Below are 20,915 nucleotides of genomic sequence, written 5' to 3'. Positions count from 1 at the left end.
AATATACTTTCCTGAGGAATCAGTGGTTTCGTCTACAGATATGTAAAAATAATTATCTGCAATTTCTTCCTTAATATTAATTAACACCGACGAGTATAGCCCGTTCACATTATTTCTTCTTAGAGACCGATCACTTGGAACATTAAGTTTGCAATATTTTTTTAGAAACGAACTAAAATTTACATTTGCTAATTTTGAAAGCGGTATGTTTGCAGACACTAATGCGCGACACAAGTCTTCATTAAAAGTTTCTTGCTCATCTAATTTTTTTGAAGTAGATTGGAAACATTTAGCCATTGAAGTTTGATGTTTTCCTCCTATTTTTCCTTTTTTTGCAATGTGTGAAGCAGTTCTCACATGTTGGTCTATCTGAAATTTCTTCTCACATGCTCTATAAATAAAAATAAAAACCTTTATTTTAACCCAACCTTTAAAATATAAAAATATACAAGGTGTTTTTGGTCAAATAACTGGTTTGGAAAAAAAAACACTCGCTAAGTGTTTTAAATGCAGTATTAATCCACAAATTAGTTTTTGTTACTAACCATTAGTACATCATATAACTTATTTTAAAATTCAACAAAAGTTTTTTTTTGTTAATTCAATTACAATAAAAATAATTGTGTTTTAGAATAGCTGACTTCATAAAAAAAAGTAAAGGTGAAAAATTTTTCTAAATACACACCATTGTATTGTACCATGGACAATTTTTTCTCACTAAAGGAAGTTATTTTTCATTTAAAAACAACCTACGAGTACTAAATTTCAAGTAAATACGTTTATTGGTTTTAAAGTTATTGTTGTTATTAATTGATTATGAATTAATTATTTAATTTTTTTTAATTTTAACACCCTGTATCTCGAAAAGTAAATAAGTTTGACCCCTCATTAACTATATCGTTTTGTTCAATTTTTCGAGAAGTATCTACAGTCAAACGTTGTAAGTGTCATTTGGAAACACCCTGTATGTATGAAATATTAGATATTTAATAGAAAATATTAGATACTTACAATTTTGCCACAGACTGAACAGTAGATTTTTCCCATATCCATAGACAGCTCTTTATAAGGTTTAATCTAAGTTGAAGCACTGGTTGTTTTAGGCATTATAAAATCACAATCTTCCTTTTTGTTACGCACAACGAGTGTTTACGCTTTGAATATCAAAACAAAAATGATTTACAAATCTGAGCATCAAATTAGAAATGTTTAGGTACCTAATTCAATAAACTGGGAGATTTTGGAAAATCCCTAAATTAGGAACAAAACTATTAGCCGTTTACCTGCTGTTAAGATACAATAAATTGTAGATAGATTTGGGGATTAGATCATAAAATGCAAATAAGCGAACCCTTAGCGATTATCCAATAACTGAATGCCTCAGTGACCGAGACTTTCTAAGAATGTTGAGGGCTACTTAAATTGATCTTCTTTGAAATTGTAAATGTTTTGTACCTGTAGAGATTACGTACTTAGATCATTTCTTGATTAAAATGACTACAAAATTTTATACAAGAATTGAAATAAATTGGTATGTTTAAAAATTTTCAAATACAGTATAAAAATCTGAACTTTTATGCACTTTATGCAAACTTTTATACAAATATGCCAAAATATGAAATATTTGCATAAAATATGCACAATATGCAAAATATGCAATATGCATATTTGCCGAAGTCTACCCATCACCCATCACTAACCATTCACCTTCCTCCTTTCTCATCCGTTCTTGGACCGGCAATAGCGGAGTTTGAAGATTATTCGCTGTATTATAAAACTTGTGCTATAAATAATTTTTAGATAGAGTTTAACAATTAAATAAAAAAATTGCAGAAATTCATGTACTTAATTAACAGTCTTCGATTAAAAATATTGCGATATTTAGTTCCGTTTTACTCTCTCGGGTTCACAGGAAAGTGATTATCTATGAACAGTCAGTATTAACGTCACACCTTAAGAGATTAAACATCAAAACGTCAAATAAAGAATTTATTTTGCAATTGTCTACTTGTGCCAATTTATTTATCAACAGCGACAGGTTGAACTCCCCCAGTTATCAAATAAATTAAAATTCCACAAACAGCATTTCGTTTTCTAGAAATTTCGCGCTGAACTCGTGGAAATCTACTTAGCGATAATAACATCGCCTCCGGATTTTTAAATTTCCTGTTTGAATACTCATCACATAGTATGTTGAACACTTAGCAACTTCCGCCACTATTTCAAATTAAAATGGTATAATTCTGTGAAAATTATTATGTATCTCTACTACATAAACAGTTCGTTTGATACGGTATACACTGCTCGACGCAATTACCGGTTGAAAGTGAAAAATTATGCATTAATATGCATATTTATGCTCCGCCAGGCTTTGAACTGACCCGCAATACATGGACAACGCTAAACAGGATAAGAACAAGCAGCGGCAAGCAAGTAAACAATTTAATTAAACCCAGCCTGTGAGACATGTTCACCCCTAAGAATTACGTTCAGGTGTAACAATTCATTGGAGCGAGGGGTATTAACTCGAGTTAAAAACAGGAGTCACTCCACCGCGCTCCAATGCTCTAGACCATCCCTTTCCCGCCTATAGCACTCTCATGCGCGATCAGAGCTACAACTATCAGCCAAATGCTCTTCATGTGGAGGTCCTGGGTAATAGAACTCCAATGTCTATGTGAGAGTCCTATTGGTGTTATTTTGGTCCTCTCCCGTTGGGGCCCACACAACGCGGCGATTTGCAGTGTTTATCGAATTTTTAGAGCTACTAACTATCCTCTGTTGGTTTATTTATTTTTCTCTTTAGGGTTTTGTTTTTCTCCCCGGAGATTTTATTTGTTTGTTTACTTGTTTTGATTTTCTCTCCTGTATTTGTTTTGTTTTCTCACACGACTTTTTATTTTATTTGTCTTCGCTTTTCTTTGGTTCCTTAATTTATTCCACGATTTGTTGTTTAGGCCTCTTGTGTTTCCAACGGTGGAAAGAGGCATATCTCATGATCTCTCTCAGTATGGGACTAGGATCGTTTTCCAGTTCTGCGAATTTAATCCTGGCTCTATCGAGCCCTGTATATGAAGCGTCCTGCTACATATATGGGGATATTGACAGCTTCTTTTAAGCAGCTGTTATGAACTGCTTAAATCCTCTTCTTTGTATCCAAGTATCGGAAGAATGATACCTACTGTTTATTAATCTTGTCTTGGATTTTATCCTTAATTTGCTTTTTCTGCCTGTGAGTCCTCTAATGGGAACAAACAGCGGTAGATGTGCTGACAGCTTACATAAATGGGGAAAAGCCCTTACTTCTGAGTGTGACTGTGGTGCGCAACGACAGACAGTCCGTCACATTGTTGAAGAATGCCCCCGAAGGCGATTCCCTGGATTTTCGATGAGTTCCTGAATGCGATCGAAAATGTTTTACATTATATTAATAATGCATTAGATGTTCGTTTGTAATACTCCATGTAACGTTTTATATTAATTTGTAATTATGTGTTCTTATTGTATGCTATTCGTTAAATAAAAAATAATATGCATTAATCTTGCTGCGCAGAGCCATATAAAGGCAAGGAGTACTGGCATAGCTCGCATCGAGAATAAAATCAAGGGGAAAAGGTCATAAAAGGTGAAAGGCAACCATAAATATTTATTTCTGCTAATTTGGTCGTCTTCAGTACGGTACACCCAAGTTGGAATAGGAAAAATTTAACCTGGAAAAGAATCACTACTGGAGCATGCAATGTAATATATTATATAAGGCTCAAGAGGCCTTAGATGCGAATGGCTTGAAATTTTCAGCCACTTCCTTGGTAGTCATCCTCTTTACTTTTTTTTTTCGAGTCTTTACAAGAAGTCCTTGATCCATTTCCCCAATCTCAACAAATGACGCAACCAATCAGTCTTCTTGATCTAACAATTTGACTATTTTCTGTTTTTCGTGCAGATGCCAAATTTTTGCATTTTTTTCGTCTCGGCCAATTACTTTCTCCCACTTGAACTAGATTTCTTCATAACCCAGATTTCCCGTAGAGACTTAAGTTTATTGTCCAAGATATAATTTTTGCTTTCATTAATTTATCCAGAGAACAGTTTTCCTTGTTTTGTTTTTTCCTTTTGAATATAGCGAAATGTCGAAAAAAAAATGAAGGATAATGTTCTCAAAAATATTTGTTAAAAATATACTTTACATAACCACACTTAAAATTGAGACTCAAAAGATTTTTTTGATGACTTCATACTTTCTGATCATTAATAATTAGTCAATATTGCTTTGCCTTCTCTAAGAGCTTAAATATCTTCAGCCATTCCCTTTTCATTTTTGCTGCTAATACTAAATGTCGGCAAATTCAAGCTGCTGATTTCTATTATTGTAGATCGTTTACTGCATTCGAATTCCACTTTCCCTCGTTGTTGCCTGTAACAAGAAATTGAAGAGCACCGTTCAGAATGGATCTTGTTTCATCTTTATTATCTTTTTCTGGTAAATCTAATTATTTTTTTTAGGACCCGGTTTATGTCTTGTTATTACCGAGTTAGAAGCTTGTTTAAGTTGATAACGAGGAGTATTACTTTGTAATCATGTGCTATTTTGCATGATTTTCATCTTAAGACGAAAACCTGACTAATAGTGGATCCGCCTCTTTTGAATCGTCCTTGGTATTAATGTGAAAATCTGACCAATGGTGGATCTACCTCTTTTGAATCCTCCTTGGTATTCTCCAACTTGTTCATTCATGTATTGATTCTTATGATTCTGGCAGATACCTTAGATGAATATCCCTTTAATTCTTTCACTCTCTTTTTATGGATGGACATATATATTGCCTCTCGTCATACTTGAACATTATTATTTAAATGAAGACATCGACATATCAATAACATTGTCTCACTCAATTGAACATTGGCTTTTGGGCATTTCATTTTTCATCTTCACAATTCTATTGGAATTTTTGCACAGTCAAGCACAACAAGGAATTATTCATTCATTATCATCATCATCATCAATGGCGCTACAACTCTTCGTGAGTCTTTGCCGCGTTTACTATTGCCTTCCATGTTTGTCGGTCCTGTGCCAGTAATTCCCATTGTCGCACTCCCATTTTCTCCAGATCTTCTTTGACTGCATCTGAGTCTATTGGCCTTTATATATCTGACTAGATTTTCTTTTCCGAATAGAGACTCTAGCTCGTTATTGTATCTGCCCCTCCATTCGTTTGTCACGCTGTCTCTGCAAGGGCCATATATCATTCGAAGAATTTTACGTTCCACACCAGCAATTTATTTATTTCTCTTTTTGTTAGCGTCCATGTTTCGCTTCCATACGCGACTGCTGGTCGTATTATGGTCTTATATATCCGGATTTTTGTGTCTCGTGAAAGAAGTTTTGACTTTATTAGATGTTGCATTGCAAAGAAAGGTCTGTTTCCTGCCATTATTCTCGTTTCAACTTCTCGCTCTAATTTGTTGTTCCTAGATATGTGATTGTTGCTCCTAGATATGTAAATTCTTTAACCACTTCGAAGTTGTGATCATTTATAGTAATGTTTTGCCTTATTCGCCGTCGTTCTTGTTTTGAGACGACCATGTATTTTGTTTTGTCTTCATTTATTTTTAGACCGATGTTTAATGCAGCTTCTTCAAAGCTCAAGAAAATATCCTTAATTTCTAATGTTGATTGTGCTACTGGGTCTACGTCATCGGCAAAGGCGAGTATGATTTTTGCTTCCCGAGCAGTTATGTCTGGTTTGATTTTTGGATATATTTTTCACATGACATATTCTAAGGCCAGGTTAAACAGCAATGGGGACAACGGATCTCCCTGTCTCAGTCCAGAATTTACGCAGAAAGCATTTAATATTTTCATTATTCATATATTCATTCATTATGTCAAACACAATTTAGTGGATTTAGAATTATATTTTTTACAACTCAATAAATCTTATTAAGAAACCATGTTAATCTAGTACTAAATGAAGGTGAACTGGAACGGGCAGTTTATTATATTAATGAAACAGAACGAAAACGACAGTCCAAAAAACTCACAATGTGACACGTCAGGGAACGTGAAAAACGCAGAACAAGACGCAGATGGCAAGATCGCACGAATACAACAGACAAAACACAATTATAGTTCGTCCCAAACCCTTCTTTCAGTGCGTCATAGCGAGATTACGATCCACAACTGTCAAATTTAACTAAAATGTCATGCAATAATTCTCGACATTCTTAAAATCCTATATGACGTCAAAATTAGTGACGCACTGAAAGAAGGGTTTGGGACAGACTGTAGCTGGTTTAACCCACAAACTACGAATATTTATAACGCAAGTTAAGAGTAAAAGCGACTCATCATATATCTCACACTTACCACCGGATGACCACTATTTGTGGAGAACCACAAAGAAATTGAGACTATCAATGACCAACCATCAATCAATTGTATATATATTTACGTAAAAGAGAGTCACAATCATGAGTAATACGCCTATAAATAGACATTTTAATACAGTTTTTGTATCTCTGTAGCAAATTTCAATGGTAAGTTGTTAGATATTTTATGTCTAATATATATATATATATATATATATATATATATATATATATATATATATACAAGAAATACTGATATTATTGACTGTCGATATAAACAAACAACACAGTTTATTAGGGCTGCAGTCAGTAGGTTTGGCCGGGATGTTTGGCCCTAATGTTTACTGACTGCAGCCCTAATAAACTGTGTTGTTTGTATATATATATATATATATATATATATATATATATATATATATATATATATATATATATATATATATATTTTTTAGTGGATTTTCTTGGGCTTAGGTTCATAAAAAAATTTTGATTTGGTACTAAGGCATTTTCATATATTTATTCGACGTTTCGGCAGGAAATCCATGCCTTTTTCAAGAAGTAATATTGACTAAAAAAACATTTTATGACAGACATAATACGATTTAAAAGTTAAACTTTTGACTTACCAAGCATGTAAACATTTGTTACTAAAAAGTAGACGTCACAATTAAAATAATATTTAAAACATAGGACATACCCACTAAGTCACTACATGTAAAATATATTTTAGATCTAATGTGTTGTTTATTGAAGTTAGTTTATCGTTTAAACAACCAGTTATTTTAACATCATAGGCGTTCGGAGATTGTCTTATTATGTGTTTTTAAATTAAGTTAAAATATATTTTGTTCAAATTTTTGACATCTTTTTTATCATTTATTGCATTATTATTTTTTTTTATTTGTATAGACTCTAGAAGCTCTCTCTTTTTCCTGTTGGGTTCACTTTTTAGGATCTTGGTTTTCTCAAAATCAAATTTATGTTTTTTTTCGTTTTCATGTTTTGTGAGGGCGGTTGAGTTTTTTTTGTCATATTTGTGGGAACGTACTCTTGAGTTAAGTAGCTGACTGGTTTGTCCAATATAAACTCCATCACAATTCGAGCAGGGAATTTCATATACAACATGCGATCTTTTTAATAGAGGGGTTTTTGTTTTTAATCTTGTAAAATTCTTTTTCAAAAGATTGTGCCCTTTATGAGCAACCATAATATTATGTTTGGACAGAAGATTTGCAATTTGTTCTGATAATCCTTTTATATAGGGAAGAGACATATAGTTTTTCTTTACCGTGTTGGTTTCATTGTTAATAACTTTCATAACTTTTAAATCGTATTATGTCTGTCATAAAATGTTTTTTTAGTCAATATTACTTCTTGAAAAAGGCATGGATTTCCTGCCGAAACGTCGAATAAATATATGAAAATGCCTTAGTACCAAATCAAAATTTTTTTATGAACCTAAGCCCAAGAAAATCCACTAAATAAAAAAAATATATATTAAGGTTCAAGAACTAAACTCAAACTATATATATATATATATATATATATATATATATATATATATATATATATATATATATATAATTTGGGTTTTTTCTTTAGGTCTTTTAGCTAATACACATAAAAGTAATGGGTGATTCGTTTAGAGGTACTTTTTTCAAAAAGAAAAAACAATGAAAAAAGTGAATTTTATTTAAAAATCTTTAAGTTAAGATGGTCCATTCTGAAGTTTCAATTCTCGATGACGCATTTATTCAAGTAGACTTTGGACTTTACGTAGCCCCAAAGGAAAAAGTCTAGAGGTGTGATGTCACAGGATCTAGGCGGGCAATTCACCGGTCCGAAGTGTAAAAAAATTGTTGACCGAATCGTTCTTGCAGTAAGGCAAGTTACCACGACGCGATAACGGTCTTTACGATAACATTCTGGCTGGTATCTGTTTTAAAGAAATATGAACCAACGATTCCACCTACGTAATGGTAATTCTTAAACCTCTTTGGGTTGCTCATGACCCCAAATACGGGAATTTTGTTTATTCACGTACTCATTAAGCCAAAATGGGCATTATCGGAAAAAATTTGTTTTCTCGGAAGGTCGGTCGGCTTCGGATCTTGCACTAGTGAATTTTGTATGCTTTTAAACCAAGATCCTTACGTAACATACGCCAAGTTGTTGCATACGACAAGCCAAGCTGTTGAGAACGGCGAAGAATCATTTCTTCATTACTTTGCTACCGCTACTATATTTTCTTCAGTACGAGCTGAATGTGGTCTATTTGGTCACGTAATATCCAATAATACACCCAATTTTCAATACGGCTGAATAATTTCTAAGGTGCTGAGGGCACCAGATATCAACGTTGATTCCAACATTCCGAACAAGAATATTGCTAAGGAATGTTCAGAACATCCGATTGCCTCGATCAAGAGGTAATCATTCGGCAAGAGATGCGTCATTCGGCATTAATGTGCTAACGCAAAGATATCTGTGTATGAATCAAGATATGTATACATGCTCTATTGATTTTGAGAAAGCATTTGATAAGATTAGGCATCACAAACTTACTTACTTCTTAAGGTAATAAGATTTCCCATTATGAGTACGCCGTTTTCGTCCTTCACAACACTCTATTCTCTCAGTCACCTTCTTTGAGGTCTCTATTTATCATAGCATTTCCTAGGTATGTTTTGCATCTTATGGCAAGTCTTCCTCATTGTCTTCTCCTCGGCGGGTCCCAGAACAATATTATTTTCTTTGTAATGCCCGTAATACTGCAGGGCTCTGTTTTTCATAATTTTTGTAATTGAGCATTCTAATTCCATTCTGTTCCATATTTCCTCTGTTCTTATTCCATCCTCTCTGGTGATTTGTAGACATCTCATAAAGTCCAATTCAACTGTTCTTATTTTATTTCGTATTGTCGACAGAAAGCCAAAATATGAATAGATAATGAAGTATAAGAACAGGTAAAAATACTAATGGGAGTTACACAGGGCTGTGTACTGTGTCCCATATTGTTTAATGCATATAGTGAGTCTATATTTCAGGAAGATAATTATGCGAACTGATCGCATTATAATAAACGCTGATAATGTGCTTATAATTAGAGATAATTTAATTATTATGAAGGAATATTTAAATGACAATGCAATATCTTATGGAATAAAGACGTAAAGATATTATATCTTCTAAAGAGAAAGAAGGAAATGGCTAGAGTGAGTGACTAAGAAACATCCGACAATGGACAGGGCTAAATTTTGAACAGCTAATAAGAACAGCTGAAGACAAAGAAGAGTTCGCAGTTGTAGTAGCCAAGTCTGTATTGAAGCATGGTACTGTCGTAGAATATTACCGTATTACAAATGAAGAAGTTTTGCGAAGGTTGAACAAAGAACAGGATCAAAAAGTTAATACTAACAGTGAAAAAGAGAAAACTGGAGTACTTTGTTCATATAAGACATAGAAATTTACACATAATAAAGTCAATTGTTAATAAAGTTATAATCGCCATAATGGTTTCCAACCTCATAGTAGAAACATAACTTTAAGAAGCAGAAAAGTAAAAAATAATAAAGCTCCTGTAAAAGAAGATACTGGGAAGACTAGTAGTACTGAAAAGATACTTTCCATACTTTTCAATCAAATATTACAAGAAAAACATCTTATTACACCAAATGACTGGAACGAATTACAATAATTATGTAGAAAAAGATAGACAAGGCAGATATAAAAAAAATAAAGACCGACAATTCTTAAAGATACGTAACTTTTAACAAAAGGGTCTCTAAAAGTGTGCTTTTTAAGAATTGTATCAAATTATATCTTGTTTTCGAATAGTACTTTAAAAAAATGATAGGTCTTCCTTCTTACAATTTCAGTCATTGTCATAAATAACGCCAGCTGCTACTCCCAATTGGTAAAAAAACTACCACATGGAGCCTGATGAAAAAGTGGCCTTTAAAATTAATTATAAAGCAAAAATATATTGACTATACTTTATGTGTATTACCTACACTATGCAAATTGCGCAAACAGATATGTTATGTATGAAATGGAAAACGTGGAAAATGGAACATCAATGTCAACGTGCACGTAGAGCACGTTCACATTGATTTGATTATTTATGTATCTGTGAGAATTTTTAATTTAAAACTCTCCTTTAATTCCTGTTGTTACTTTTTAACATATAAAGATGAATATACGAAATAAAACAGATGGAACGTAGCTAAATGATACGAAAACAAACAGTTTAGTTGCAGAAATATTTTGCGGTAATTCTCATCATCACACTGTAAGTCTCCCTAAGATTGTTTCATTACTTTCTATTTTGTTCAAATACTTGGTCCATTTTGTTGGAGGATGCCCCTTATTTCTAAAGACATTTTCTCTTGATCTCCACCAGATAATTTTCTTACTCTATCTTTTATCATCCATTCTTGCGTCAAGTCCTGTCCAATTCCCCTTTAGAGTAGAAATTGCTTCCACAGTATCTTGTACTCCGGTTCTTAGGATTATGCATTTGGAATGACATCTTCTACAGATAGGCCCAGCATTGATCGTTCCATTAGCCAAGAGCCACACTAGTGATGACAAGAGTGCCTAAATTTAAATCAAATTCTTAATAAAAATTAAAAACTTATAATAAAGTTCAAAATATAATTCTTATATTCTAAATAAAATCTGTATTTTAATATAATAATAAAATAAGTAGGTGCCTACTTATTTGTGAAAGGCGAAAGTAGTTAGTTAGTGCCTGACTTACAAAACCAACATATTCCCTCATTGACGCAGACATTGGCTGAAGAAAGTGGTCTATCCCATCAAATCTACTGATATCTTTTTGTAGATTCTTTTTTTAGGTACAGGATCTTTTTTATTAGATAGTCTTCTTTTTGTGGACACCATTCGCCCCGTTTTTAGCAGTCCATCTGAAATCGATTTTCTAAAGATTTTCAGGCTCATGTACTTTGTTCATGGGATGTGCCTACGATACAGCATCCAGGCAATAAATAAAATTACATAAAAATATTGCAGAAATAAAAAAAATAAAAAATCTACATTTTTTTACAAAAAAAACTACAATGTACACATTCTATTTATGGGATAATTTCACAATACAAAACAATCACCAAAACAAAAAAAAACACTATTTTGTATAGGTACATTAAAAGTTTGTAAAAAACAGTCGAGGACCTTCTCAAAAATGCAACAGGTGACAGATGTTCTCAGTTTTGAGTAATCAGAATTCGGTAATAATAAAGATATAAGCCAACTATTGCCATCTAGCGGTAGTTTTATATTATTAGTACAAAAAGTGACTAACAGAATGTGCCATAAATTGTTTAGAACTCACCTAGAGCCTAAAATGAAAATGTTACATTTGTGTTACATTGTCAAGAAACGGGTTATAATGGCATCTCGTTATAATTTAAAGATCTAATAATGCAAAATTTAAAAATCTTTTTTTGTTAAGCAGTGTATGTAAACTGTTTCTTTGTCAGTCTATTACACTTTTGCTTCCGCTCGTAGATTAATATTATCTACTTGTTACTTTATTTAAAAAACATCTTTATATGAGGAAACAAACAATTATTTAGAGATATATATTTAAATATGAGAAATATGTTGTATTCCATTTGTATTTTATTTGTAAAGGATGTATACAAATAATAACAGTTTCAGTGGTAGGTATGAAGACCGAACATAATGACCATTTATGGGGTTTTTAGATAATTTAGACTGGGAATTGACATTGAAGGATGTTAAAGACAAACTTAATTATACCAAATATTCAAGAGACAACCAAAAGAATCTGAAGGAATCAAATTGACTATTTCCTCATCTGCAAAAGATGACACTCAAATCAAATTAAACATAACCTGAAACCGATACAAAATCTGACCATACCTAACGAAAAACTAACAAGGTGGTACCTACAAATATTTTCAAATATTAGTTCAGAAAAAAGATAACAACAGACAACTGTCCCGACATAATATAAAAATGTATTAGAAACAATGTAACTAATAAAAGACAGTTGGCTATTTTTGTATTTTTGTTACGTATGTGCAAATACATTAAAAGAAAGAAATACAGAACAAACACAACTCAAGCAAATATATTGAAAACAACAAAAGCCGAAAGAAAAAGCACTTAAATATTGGTCTATACAAACTTACATGTGGTGACTGCCCAAAAACTTACATCGGTCAAACTGGTAGAATCTTTAACAAACGTATAGGAGAACACAAAAGGTGTTTCAATAATAGAAAAACAGATTCTAGGTACGCACTTGACTGTTTAAATCATAATCATCCTTTTAATTCTCAATATTTAAAATAAGAACCTTATATTATCTTTATTAGAATCTATACAAATTAATAAATTAAAAGATACAGATATAATTCTGAGTGACCAGCTAAAGTATGGAGTTCAATGGAAATTGATATCTATAATGTTACTTCAAAATATGTTGGACCGGGCGAACAAGAGCTTCCTGGTTTCCCAGACATTTAATTCAGAACATGTGCGTGAAAGCCAATACTTGCTTCAAATTGTAAAATGTAGAAACATAATGCTGTTGTCCAAAAAGTGGCCTATTTAGATTACTAGACAACAGGTTTCTTTCACCACCAATAAAAGTAGAACAAACAGTTGATGACTTGGTTTTGGATGATTTAGGGCAATTCCTCAATATTTCAGTCAATTTAGCTCTACACTTAAATGCTTCGCTTAAAGTTTTCCTGCAAATGCTCTACGATTATTTTAGTCCGAAGATAAAATTGAAGCTATTAAGTCGAACAAGCAAAACCTGTGGTCTATAGTCACTAAGATTAACACGCGCACTGATATGAAAGTTAGGCCTGTATGAGTCACTGCTCGTCGTTGTAATGAACTGATGCGCATTATTCAAAATTTAGAGAACCACGATGTTGAATGTCTCAATGAGAATGACGTAGAGATTCCAAAATTGGATGAAAGTGAGATCTAGAAGGACAAACACATCAGTTTGCTAGGAAGTTAACAATCGGCAACGTCTCTCTAGCTTTATATTTACAAAATCCGTGGTCCTATTACTGGTGTCGGCAATATAAAGTGGCTAATACTCCAGAGAACCGGAGGAAAAGAAGTACATGGTGATCAGCAACCAGATGGACGGACACTCTGGAAAAACTATTGATAGTTCAAAATAGATAAAACTCTAAAACTAAGTTAGAAGAGCAACTTTAATGTTGAACAACATTAAAATTTATAAGCACTATACATCGACAAACAAGGCTTATAACCCACGTATAGTTTTTGAGAATATTGTGAAAACAAGCATTATCGTATAAAACTAAAAACTAAAAAGTTGCGATGTTTAGATCACCTGATAAATTCCACGAAATAGAAAATACGGCAGATAATTATCCAAGGTAGGAAGATGATAAGTAAACTTTATGTAAAAAGGAAAGGAATTTGTAGTCTACAGTATCTAAGAAACTTGTCCAAATGCACATTAAATTACAGTTTTAGACCCGATGTTAATATCAGAGGAAATTATCTAAGCACGCAAGAAAATAAGAACCCATATACAAAGATTTCATTTTTCTCTCAAATTACCTTGATTAAAATGAGGTATCTTGGAAATATAAAAATGTTTAATTTTCTTCAATAAAAACCACACCTTCATCAGAGCGTGTGTGCACCACACTTAAATGGTTATGTGAACATAAAAAGAGACAAACCCAAACATTATGGAGTCAGTAGCGGTGCGTACAGCTGTAGAATCTTAAATATTAATTTTTGAGTCATATGCGAAATAATAATTCGAAAGAAAGGTGGAGTAAAGTAAAAAAACCTAAAAAAAAATATGTTTATATGGGTTTAAGACACAATTGATTGTAATGAAAATTACATTGTTAAGAACGTTTAATGTAATAAAATAAAAAGTTCTAAAGAAATTAATTACTGAGTAATTTTAACCCTTGAGTAATCGGGTACATGCAAATTACATGAACAGTCGGATCGGGTCTGTGAGGCCCAATTTTTATTTTACACAATACATTAGAAAATATTAAAATAAAACTATTTGATATATATACAATCTTTTTTTATTTCTTTGTTAATACATTTTAACCATTTTAAACCCAATAATAAAATAAACAACATCTTTGAGAAAATGCAAAAAAAGTTAACAAAAATGTACTTCTCTTACATTTAATAAACAAAATTCTAATCCTAATTTCAATTTTCATTGCAATCTTCGCAAATCGGTTTAACATGCTCTAAGCATAGCCATTTGTGGCATTTGACACAAAAATATCGTGTTTTCGATTTTGACAATAGGCGCAACGACCTCGTGTACTTAGCTTAGTTCTTTGGCGCTATTTCTGATATCCTTTTGTAAATGAGCGTCTCTTGCTCTGGTTAGCATGTTCTCTCTTGTCAATTGCCAATTGATTTTAGAAACAATCTTCGTTCCGAAATTAGGTCTTTCATGTGCATTACATGTATGTATGACGTGAGAGTTTATGCCTACAATGTTGAGTAAATTATAAAAAATGACCATTGGCCATCTTCGGGTGTTTTTACCTACATTATAAGCCGCATATTTCTGATCGACTGAGTTAAACCCCGATTTTGTAATGTTAATAATTAAGTAATAATATTGGGCTTACGGCATCTCCAGAATCTTCATCAATTTAGTCATTATACTGAAAAGATGATAACAGCGTCACGACTTTTTTTTCTTTCGGATATACGACACCAAAGTAATGAATTTGGAAAATGCAAACATAGACGTGGATTGTCGTCTGCTGGGATCAAGAAGTTCCTTTGGAATCTCCCTTTTATTTTTTCGAATTGTTCCAACAATTGTAATTTTGTGCTGCTCCAGCAGGCGTTTTACAATTTCGTAACTTGTAACCAATTATCCATGGTTATATTTCTAGACGATCCAAACACAGGCTCACATATTCTTTCCACTAAATCGGTGGTTTTAGTACTAACGCTATATGGCTGGAAGATGAGCTCCAACGTATACTTCCATATTTACCGTGTAAAAACATTTGTCGTCCACTAAGGAAAACACTTTTATGCCATATTTGGCTGGTTTATTCGGGATGTACATGCGGAATCCGCAAGGTCCACGGAAAGTAAGATCCAGGAACGTAATTAAGTTTTGCATTTCTGATTAAATTGGTCAAAAACGTTTCTATCAGTACAAGTTAGTCTATGGTTCTTTTTTTTATCTAGTATTTACGTCATCAAAACGCAAGCAACGTAGTAAGAATATAAATCACCTATAAGCTATAGTAGCTCGAAATACCTCTTCGCCTGTTCCATCAGTAGTCCAAAATTCTTTGCAATTTCGGCAGCTTGCATTGAAAACCCCAGCTAGGTATAAGAGACCAATTAATGCCCTTATTTCCACAATATCTGGCTTCATTCGGATCTGGAAAATTGTTTCTTCGTTTAGAAATAAATATGTTTGTGTTCTGTACAATGATTTCGAGAATATTATCATCAATGAAACATTACCAACACTCTAAAGGATCAACTGCTTGACGAACAATTCCTTTTGAACCTGGAAAGTATGAAATTAGATTAGAACTTCTTGTCCGAACATTTTTTGGAGTCTCGTGTTTTCTCCAAGATACCCCATCTTTTGCATAATAAAAGAGCCGCCGGTTTTCCGTATTTGTTTCAAAATATTTTGAAGTTGCAGGTTCCTCCCCCAATCTTTCCTCCAATTCTATTTCCAATTCTTCCTCCAATTCTTCTTCTGTGTCTGTGTTGTGGTCACTATCTTCACACCTGTCTGATTTTGGCTCGCTTTCCAAATCAATATTTTCTCCTTCATCATCTGTTGTAATCTTTGAATTTCTTTTAGATAAGAAACCATCACTGAAATCTGAAATACAACAGAAAAAATTTAAGCCTGGCTAAATTTATATATAACGATAGGAATTAAAATACTTACTCTATGTAGGTTATACTTTACAAAAAATAGGAAAATAAATTTACTTTACGAACTTTACGAACTCACAAAAGTTACTCGAATAGTCGAGCAGAGTCTGACAGACCAAAAGTGCAAATAACTGGGAACTATTATACACAAACAAATGCACACAAATGCAAACCCCGTTGTTCACTGTTGTTTGATATGTGGACGGAAAGGTACTGACGAACGCAGCACACTCGGACATAAAATAAGCAGTGAGGCATTAGATATAAATTGTCGCTGGTCTCACAGGCCCCACCCGACTACTCAAGGTTTAAGGGACTACATTACCGTCTAGAATGACACATTTTCAACATTTGTTTTGTATCTATTGGATATGGCAGTCAAACTTTTTGATATTATACAACTTTTGAAGATTACAAAAAATGTTTTTTCTTTTTTTTTCCATTGTTACTGTAGTTTAAAGATTACGCCAAAAATTTTTCGTCCAAAAATATCTGCTCTATGGCGGGCAGTTAATTTTTGGAACAGTAAATTTGAAATATAAAATTCGAGAAGAAAAAAAGTGTCCTTACTTGATAGTTTACCAGAAAAATTAAAAACGGCGGACATTTGAAAAAATTGTTTAAAAATTGACCTTTTTTTACTACAAAAATTTTAATATCATTTTTTTTTTTGGTCAAATTGTGGTATACTATCATAGAGAAAACCAAAACAAACAAAATGTATCAAGGTTTATTAAAATCGACTAACTAGATCCTCAGATTAACTGTCCGCCAGTTTTAAAAACGTAGACACTTTACCACAACTTGACCAAAAAAATTAAGAACACAATTTTTGTGAAAAAAAGTCGAAAAAAATGGCCAGTTTTTAAACAAATCTTTCAAATGCCCGCCATTTTGTTTATTTTTAAGAATTTTTAGTTTTTCTGGTAATCTATCACGTAGGGGCGTCTTTCGTCGGATTCACTTGTTTCACAGAGTTGTCTGTAGAAGTCTTCCACTGTTTTCACTATTTCTTCCTTATCAGTCACAATGTCGTCTTGTTTATTTCTTAACTTATGTATGTTCTTTTTTCCTGTGGACATGTTGTGTCTTAGAACTTTCAGACTTCTATTTTTCTCTATCACCTTTGTCACCTCTCTCATGTTATGTTGCCGTATGTCTTTTCGGATTTCTTTGTTTATTGTTTTACTGAGTTGACTAAATTCTGCGTAGTTTGTGTTATACCTGTCCTTTAGCCTCCTTCTTTCTTCGATCAGATTTTTAGTGTTGAGACTTATTTTCTCATGTTTTTCTTTATTTTAGGACAGCACAACTTCTCCTCTTCTTTAAGGGCTTTTACGATACTTTCGTTTAAAACTTCGACCTGTGTTTCGTCGTTGATTTGTTGAAGGTTATGGTCAATGATGTCACGAAAGTGGTCTATATTTTCGGGCGGGGTCCATTTACGATTGTCTGTTTTTATCATTTTTGTTCGTTCATTCTTTAAATTGAACAGAATTTTTGCTCGAATCAATCTGTGATCGCTTCCAATTGTAAATCTGTTTAAAACAGATACATCTTATACAATTTCTTTTTTATTAGCAATGATAAAATCTATTTCGTTCTTTGTGAAACCGTCTGGACTTTTCCACGTCCACTTTCGTTGGGGCTTTTTTTGAAAGAATGAGTTCATAGAAAAAAGATTTTCTTGGTGTAAAAAATCTCCAAGCATGGTCCCTCTTTCATTTCTTTCTCCATAGCCGTAGTTTCCTAGTGCGGTTTCACTTTGGTCTTCTTTATTTCCCAGCTTAGCATTAAAATCTCCTGTTATCAGAGTATAAAACGTCTTAGTACTTTTCAGGGCTGTTCTAATATCTTCAAAGAACATTTCAATCTCTTCATGTGTGTGGCTTGTCGTTCGTGAATACACTTATATCAATTTTAATTTATATCTCGAATTCAACTTTAAGATTAGAGTGATAACTCTCGAGCTTACACTTTCTATTTTTAATGTTTGGTACATGTCGTTTGTGTACGATAAATCCAACCCCACCATTTGATGAATTGTCTTCTCCCTTGAAATGGAATAAGTGGCCAGATTTAAGAGTATATTGTTCTTCTCCTCTTCTTCTGACTTCGCTGAGACCCATTACGTCCCACTTTATTGATTTTAGCTCTTCCTCCATTTCTAACAATTTAGACTCTGATGACATTGTTTTCACATTATATGAAGCAATATGCATAGGTTGTCGTCTATGGTAGCCTAGTTTAACCCGGGGATTCTTAGCACCCTCTACTCCGTCTTTCTTCCGACCGCTACCTTGGTCGGAGGTAGTGGAGTCGCCGGGCACTGAGGGCCGTTCGTTTCCTGAATTTTGCATACATGAATAGAGGAGGGGTAGCCGTTTCACTACCGCGCGGGCCAGTGCGTATTGGTAGTGGGTTAGGATGTGTGTTAGGATGTGTAACTGCCTATGTGTCTTAAAAGAAAAGTGTTTAATCAGTGCGTGTTGCCAGTACTTACATATGGTGCAGAGACATTAACACTAACCAAGAAAGTAAGAAATAAAATTTGTGTTACCCAAAGAGCCATGGAACGATCGATGTTAGGTATTTCTCGTAGGGATCGGATCACGAACAAGGAAATAATACGGAGAACAGGAGTGACAGATGCCATAGAAAGAATTATGACCCTTAAGTGGAACTGGGCGGGGCACATAGCTAGAATGTCGGATAACAGATGGACACAGCGAATAATACAGTGGAGACCGAGACAAGAAGCACATCGAAGTAGAGGTCGTCCACCAACAAGATTGTCTGATGACATAAAACGGATCGACAAAAATTGGATGCAAACAGCACAAAACAGAAATACATGGAAAAGACTGAGGGAGACCTATATCCGGCAGTGGATAGATCCGGGTTAAATGATGATGATGATCACGTAGGGGTACTTCTTTTTGAAAACCCTTCTCGAATTTTATATTTCAGACTTGCCGTTTCAGAGATTACCTCTCCGCCATAGAGCAGTAATTTTTGTACGAAAAATTTTTGGCGCCATCTTTAAATTACAGGAACAATGAAAAAAAAGAAAAAATAGTTTTTTGTAATCTTCGTTGTATAATAATATAAAAGACGTATGATTGCCATATATAATGGATAAGATACAAAAAAAAATGTTGAAAATGTGCCATTTTTTAGCAGTCTAGACGGTAATAGTTCCTTAAATTGTATTCATATTCACGTATATTAGTCGGAAGTTAAGTATATTATTAAAACTTATCTTAAAAATGGATCTTTTCAGAAATACTCTCCAGATCTTATATGTCATTACAAAAAATTCTTTTAATTTATTACCATGTAGTCTTTTAGCTCAATACAACGATTTTCCCTTTATCAACTTCTTTATGCCGTCCGAAAAATATTATTCTGGAATTTCTGCAAAATCGACGTTTCGTCATTGTATCGTTCAAGATGATTTTTTTACGAGCCATCTCTTCAGATTTGGGAACAAATAATAATCGGAGGGGGCCAAATTAGGAGAATAAGCTCCCAGGCCCATCTTATGAATTTTTGCCATTGTCACAACGTAATGGTACAAACTGCAAGAAATAATAAATTATTGTACAGTGAAAACAGTGACTATACGCAGAGGACAAAATCAACAATAGTGGAAAATTATTACTTGAATTCTGTTTAGACAATAACATGATGATCATCAATACACGTTTCCAACACAAAAGATACATAAGACCACAAGAGAAGTCATATCAAGTAACGAACATTCAATTATTATTGACTATACTATAGTGCAAATACCGGAGAGTGTACAGGAAACTACATTTAACAGCAAAAGAATAGAAATAAAAAGCACAGAAGACAAGAAAATAATTAGAATACAAAAACTAAGGGAAGAAATAACAAAAATCAGGTATAATGAGAAGTTAGAGAAGGAAATGGACATAGAAGGAAACATGACAGAAATAGTAGAAGAAGAATAGGAAAAATTTAGAAATGCTTAAAAATGCTGGAAAATAAAATAACGTGCTATGCTTTAGACTCATAGCTTTACTGAGCTATGCTTATAAACAGGAGATTTCAAGTTTTTATGAGTGAAATGAGTCGGCAAAAACAAGTAAACAATAGGCTCCTCTATGTCTCAGAACTGTCATCACTTATTTTTTAGATCAATTTGAGATAACGCTAGCAACGCTGAAGTATGTTGTTTCAATTTTTATAATAAATGACAAAATACTTTCCAAGACAGAACACTTCCAAATATCTACGAAAAAAGTATTATTAGTGCCTGGGAATTAAACTAGATTGAACTCCTACTGTAATAAACACTTTTCAAACAAAAAAGACTGACAAAGGATATAATATCAATACTAAACAATTTAAGAATGTCTAGCTGCTGCTAGACTCTGACGAGATGGGTAATTATTGCTAGACGAATGCCTCTGCGGTGTTCAGCCATGGACTAGGTTTATTCTGTAGCGGAATGCTGTGCTCCCGTATGGATTATCTTTTCTTACATACTGTACTTCTATTCACAACTTCACAGCACCAAGCATATGATAATCGGATGTAGTGTCTTATCCAATGGCAAACTATCT

General features: G+C 33.2%; 2 protein-coding genes across 2 annotated transcripts in view; one reads left to right on the top strand and one right to left on the bottom strand.

The window, feature by feature from the left end:
• Positions 1-20,915, top strand: part of sty (sprouty signaling antagonist) — a 309,966-nt gene that overhangs the window by 121,213 nt on the left and 167,838 nt on the right. The window lies entirely within an intron of this gene.
• Positions 18,246-18,680, bottom strand: LOC140447826 (uncharacterized). Its single transcript, XM_072541120.1, has one exon. The coding sequence runs from the start codon at positions 18,678-18,680 to the stop codon at positions 18,246-18,248; it is 435 nt and encodes a 144-aa protein (XP_072397221.1).

The sequence above is a fragment of the Diabrotica undecimpunctata genome, chromosome 1 (assembly GCF_040954645.1).
Source record: "Diabrotica undecimpunctata isolate CICGRU chromosome 1, icDiaUnde3, whole genome shotgun sequence".
Classification (NCBI taxonomy): domain Eukaryota; kingdom Metazoa; phylum Arthropoda; class Insecta; order Coleoptera; family Chrysomelidae; genus Diabrotica; species Diabrotica undecimpunctata.
The sequence above is the reverse complement of the archived record's forward strand: the minus strand, read 5'-3'. Positions and strand labels throughout refer to the sequence as shown.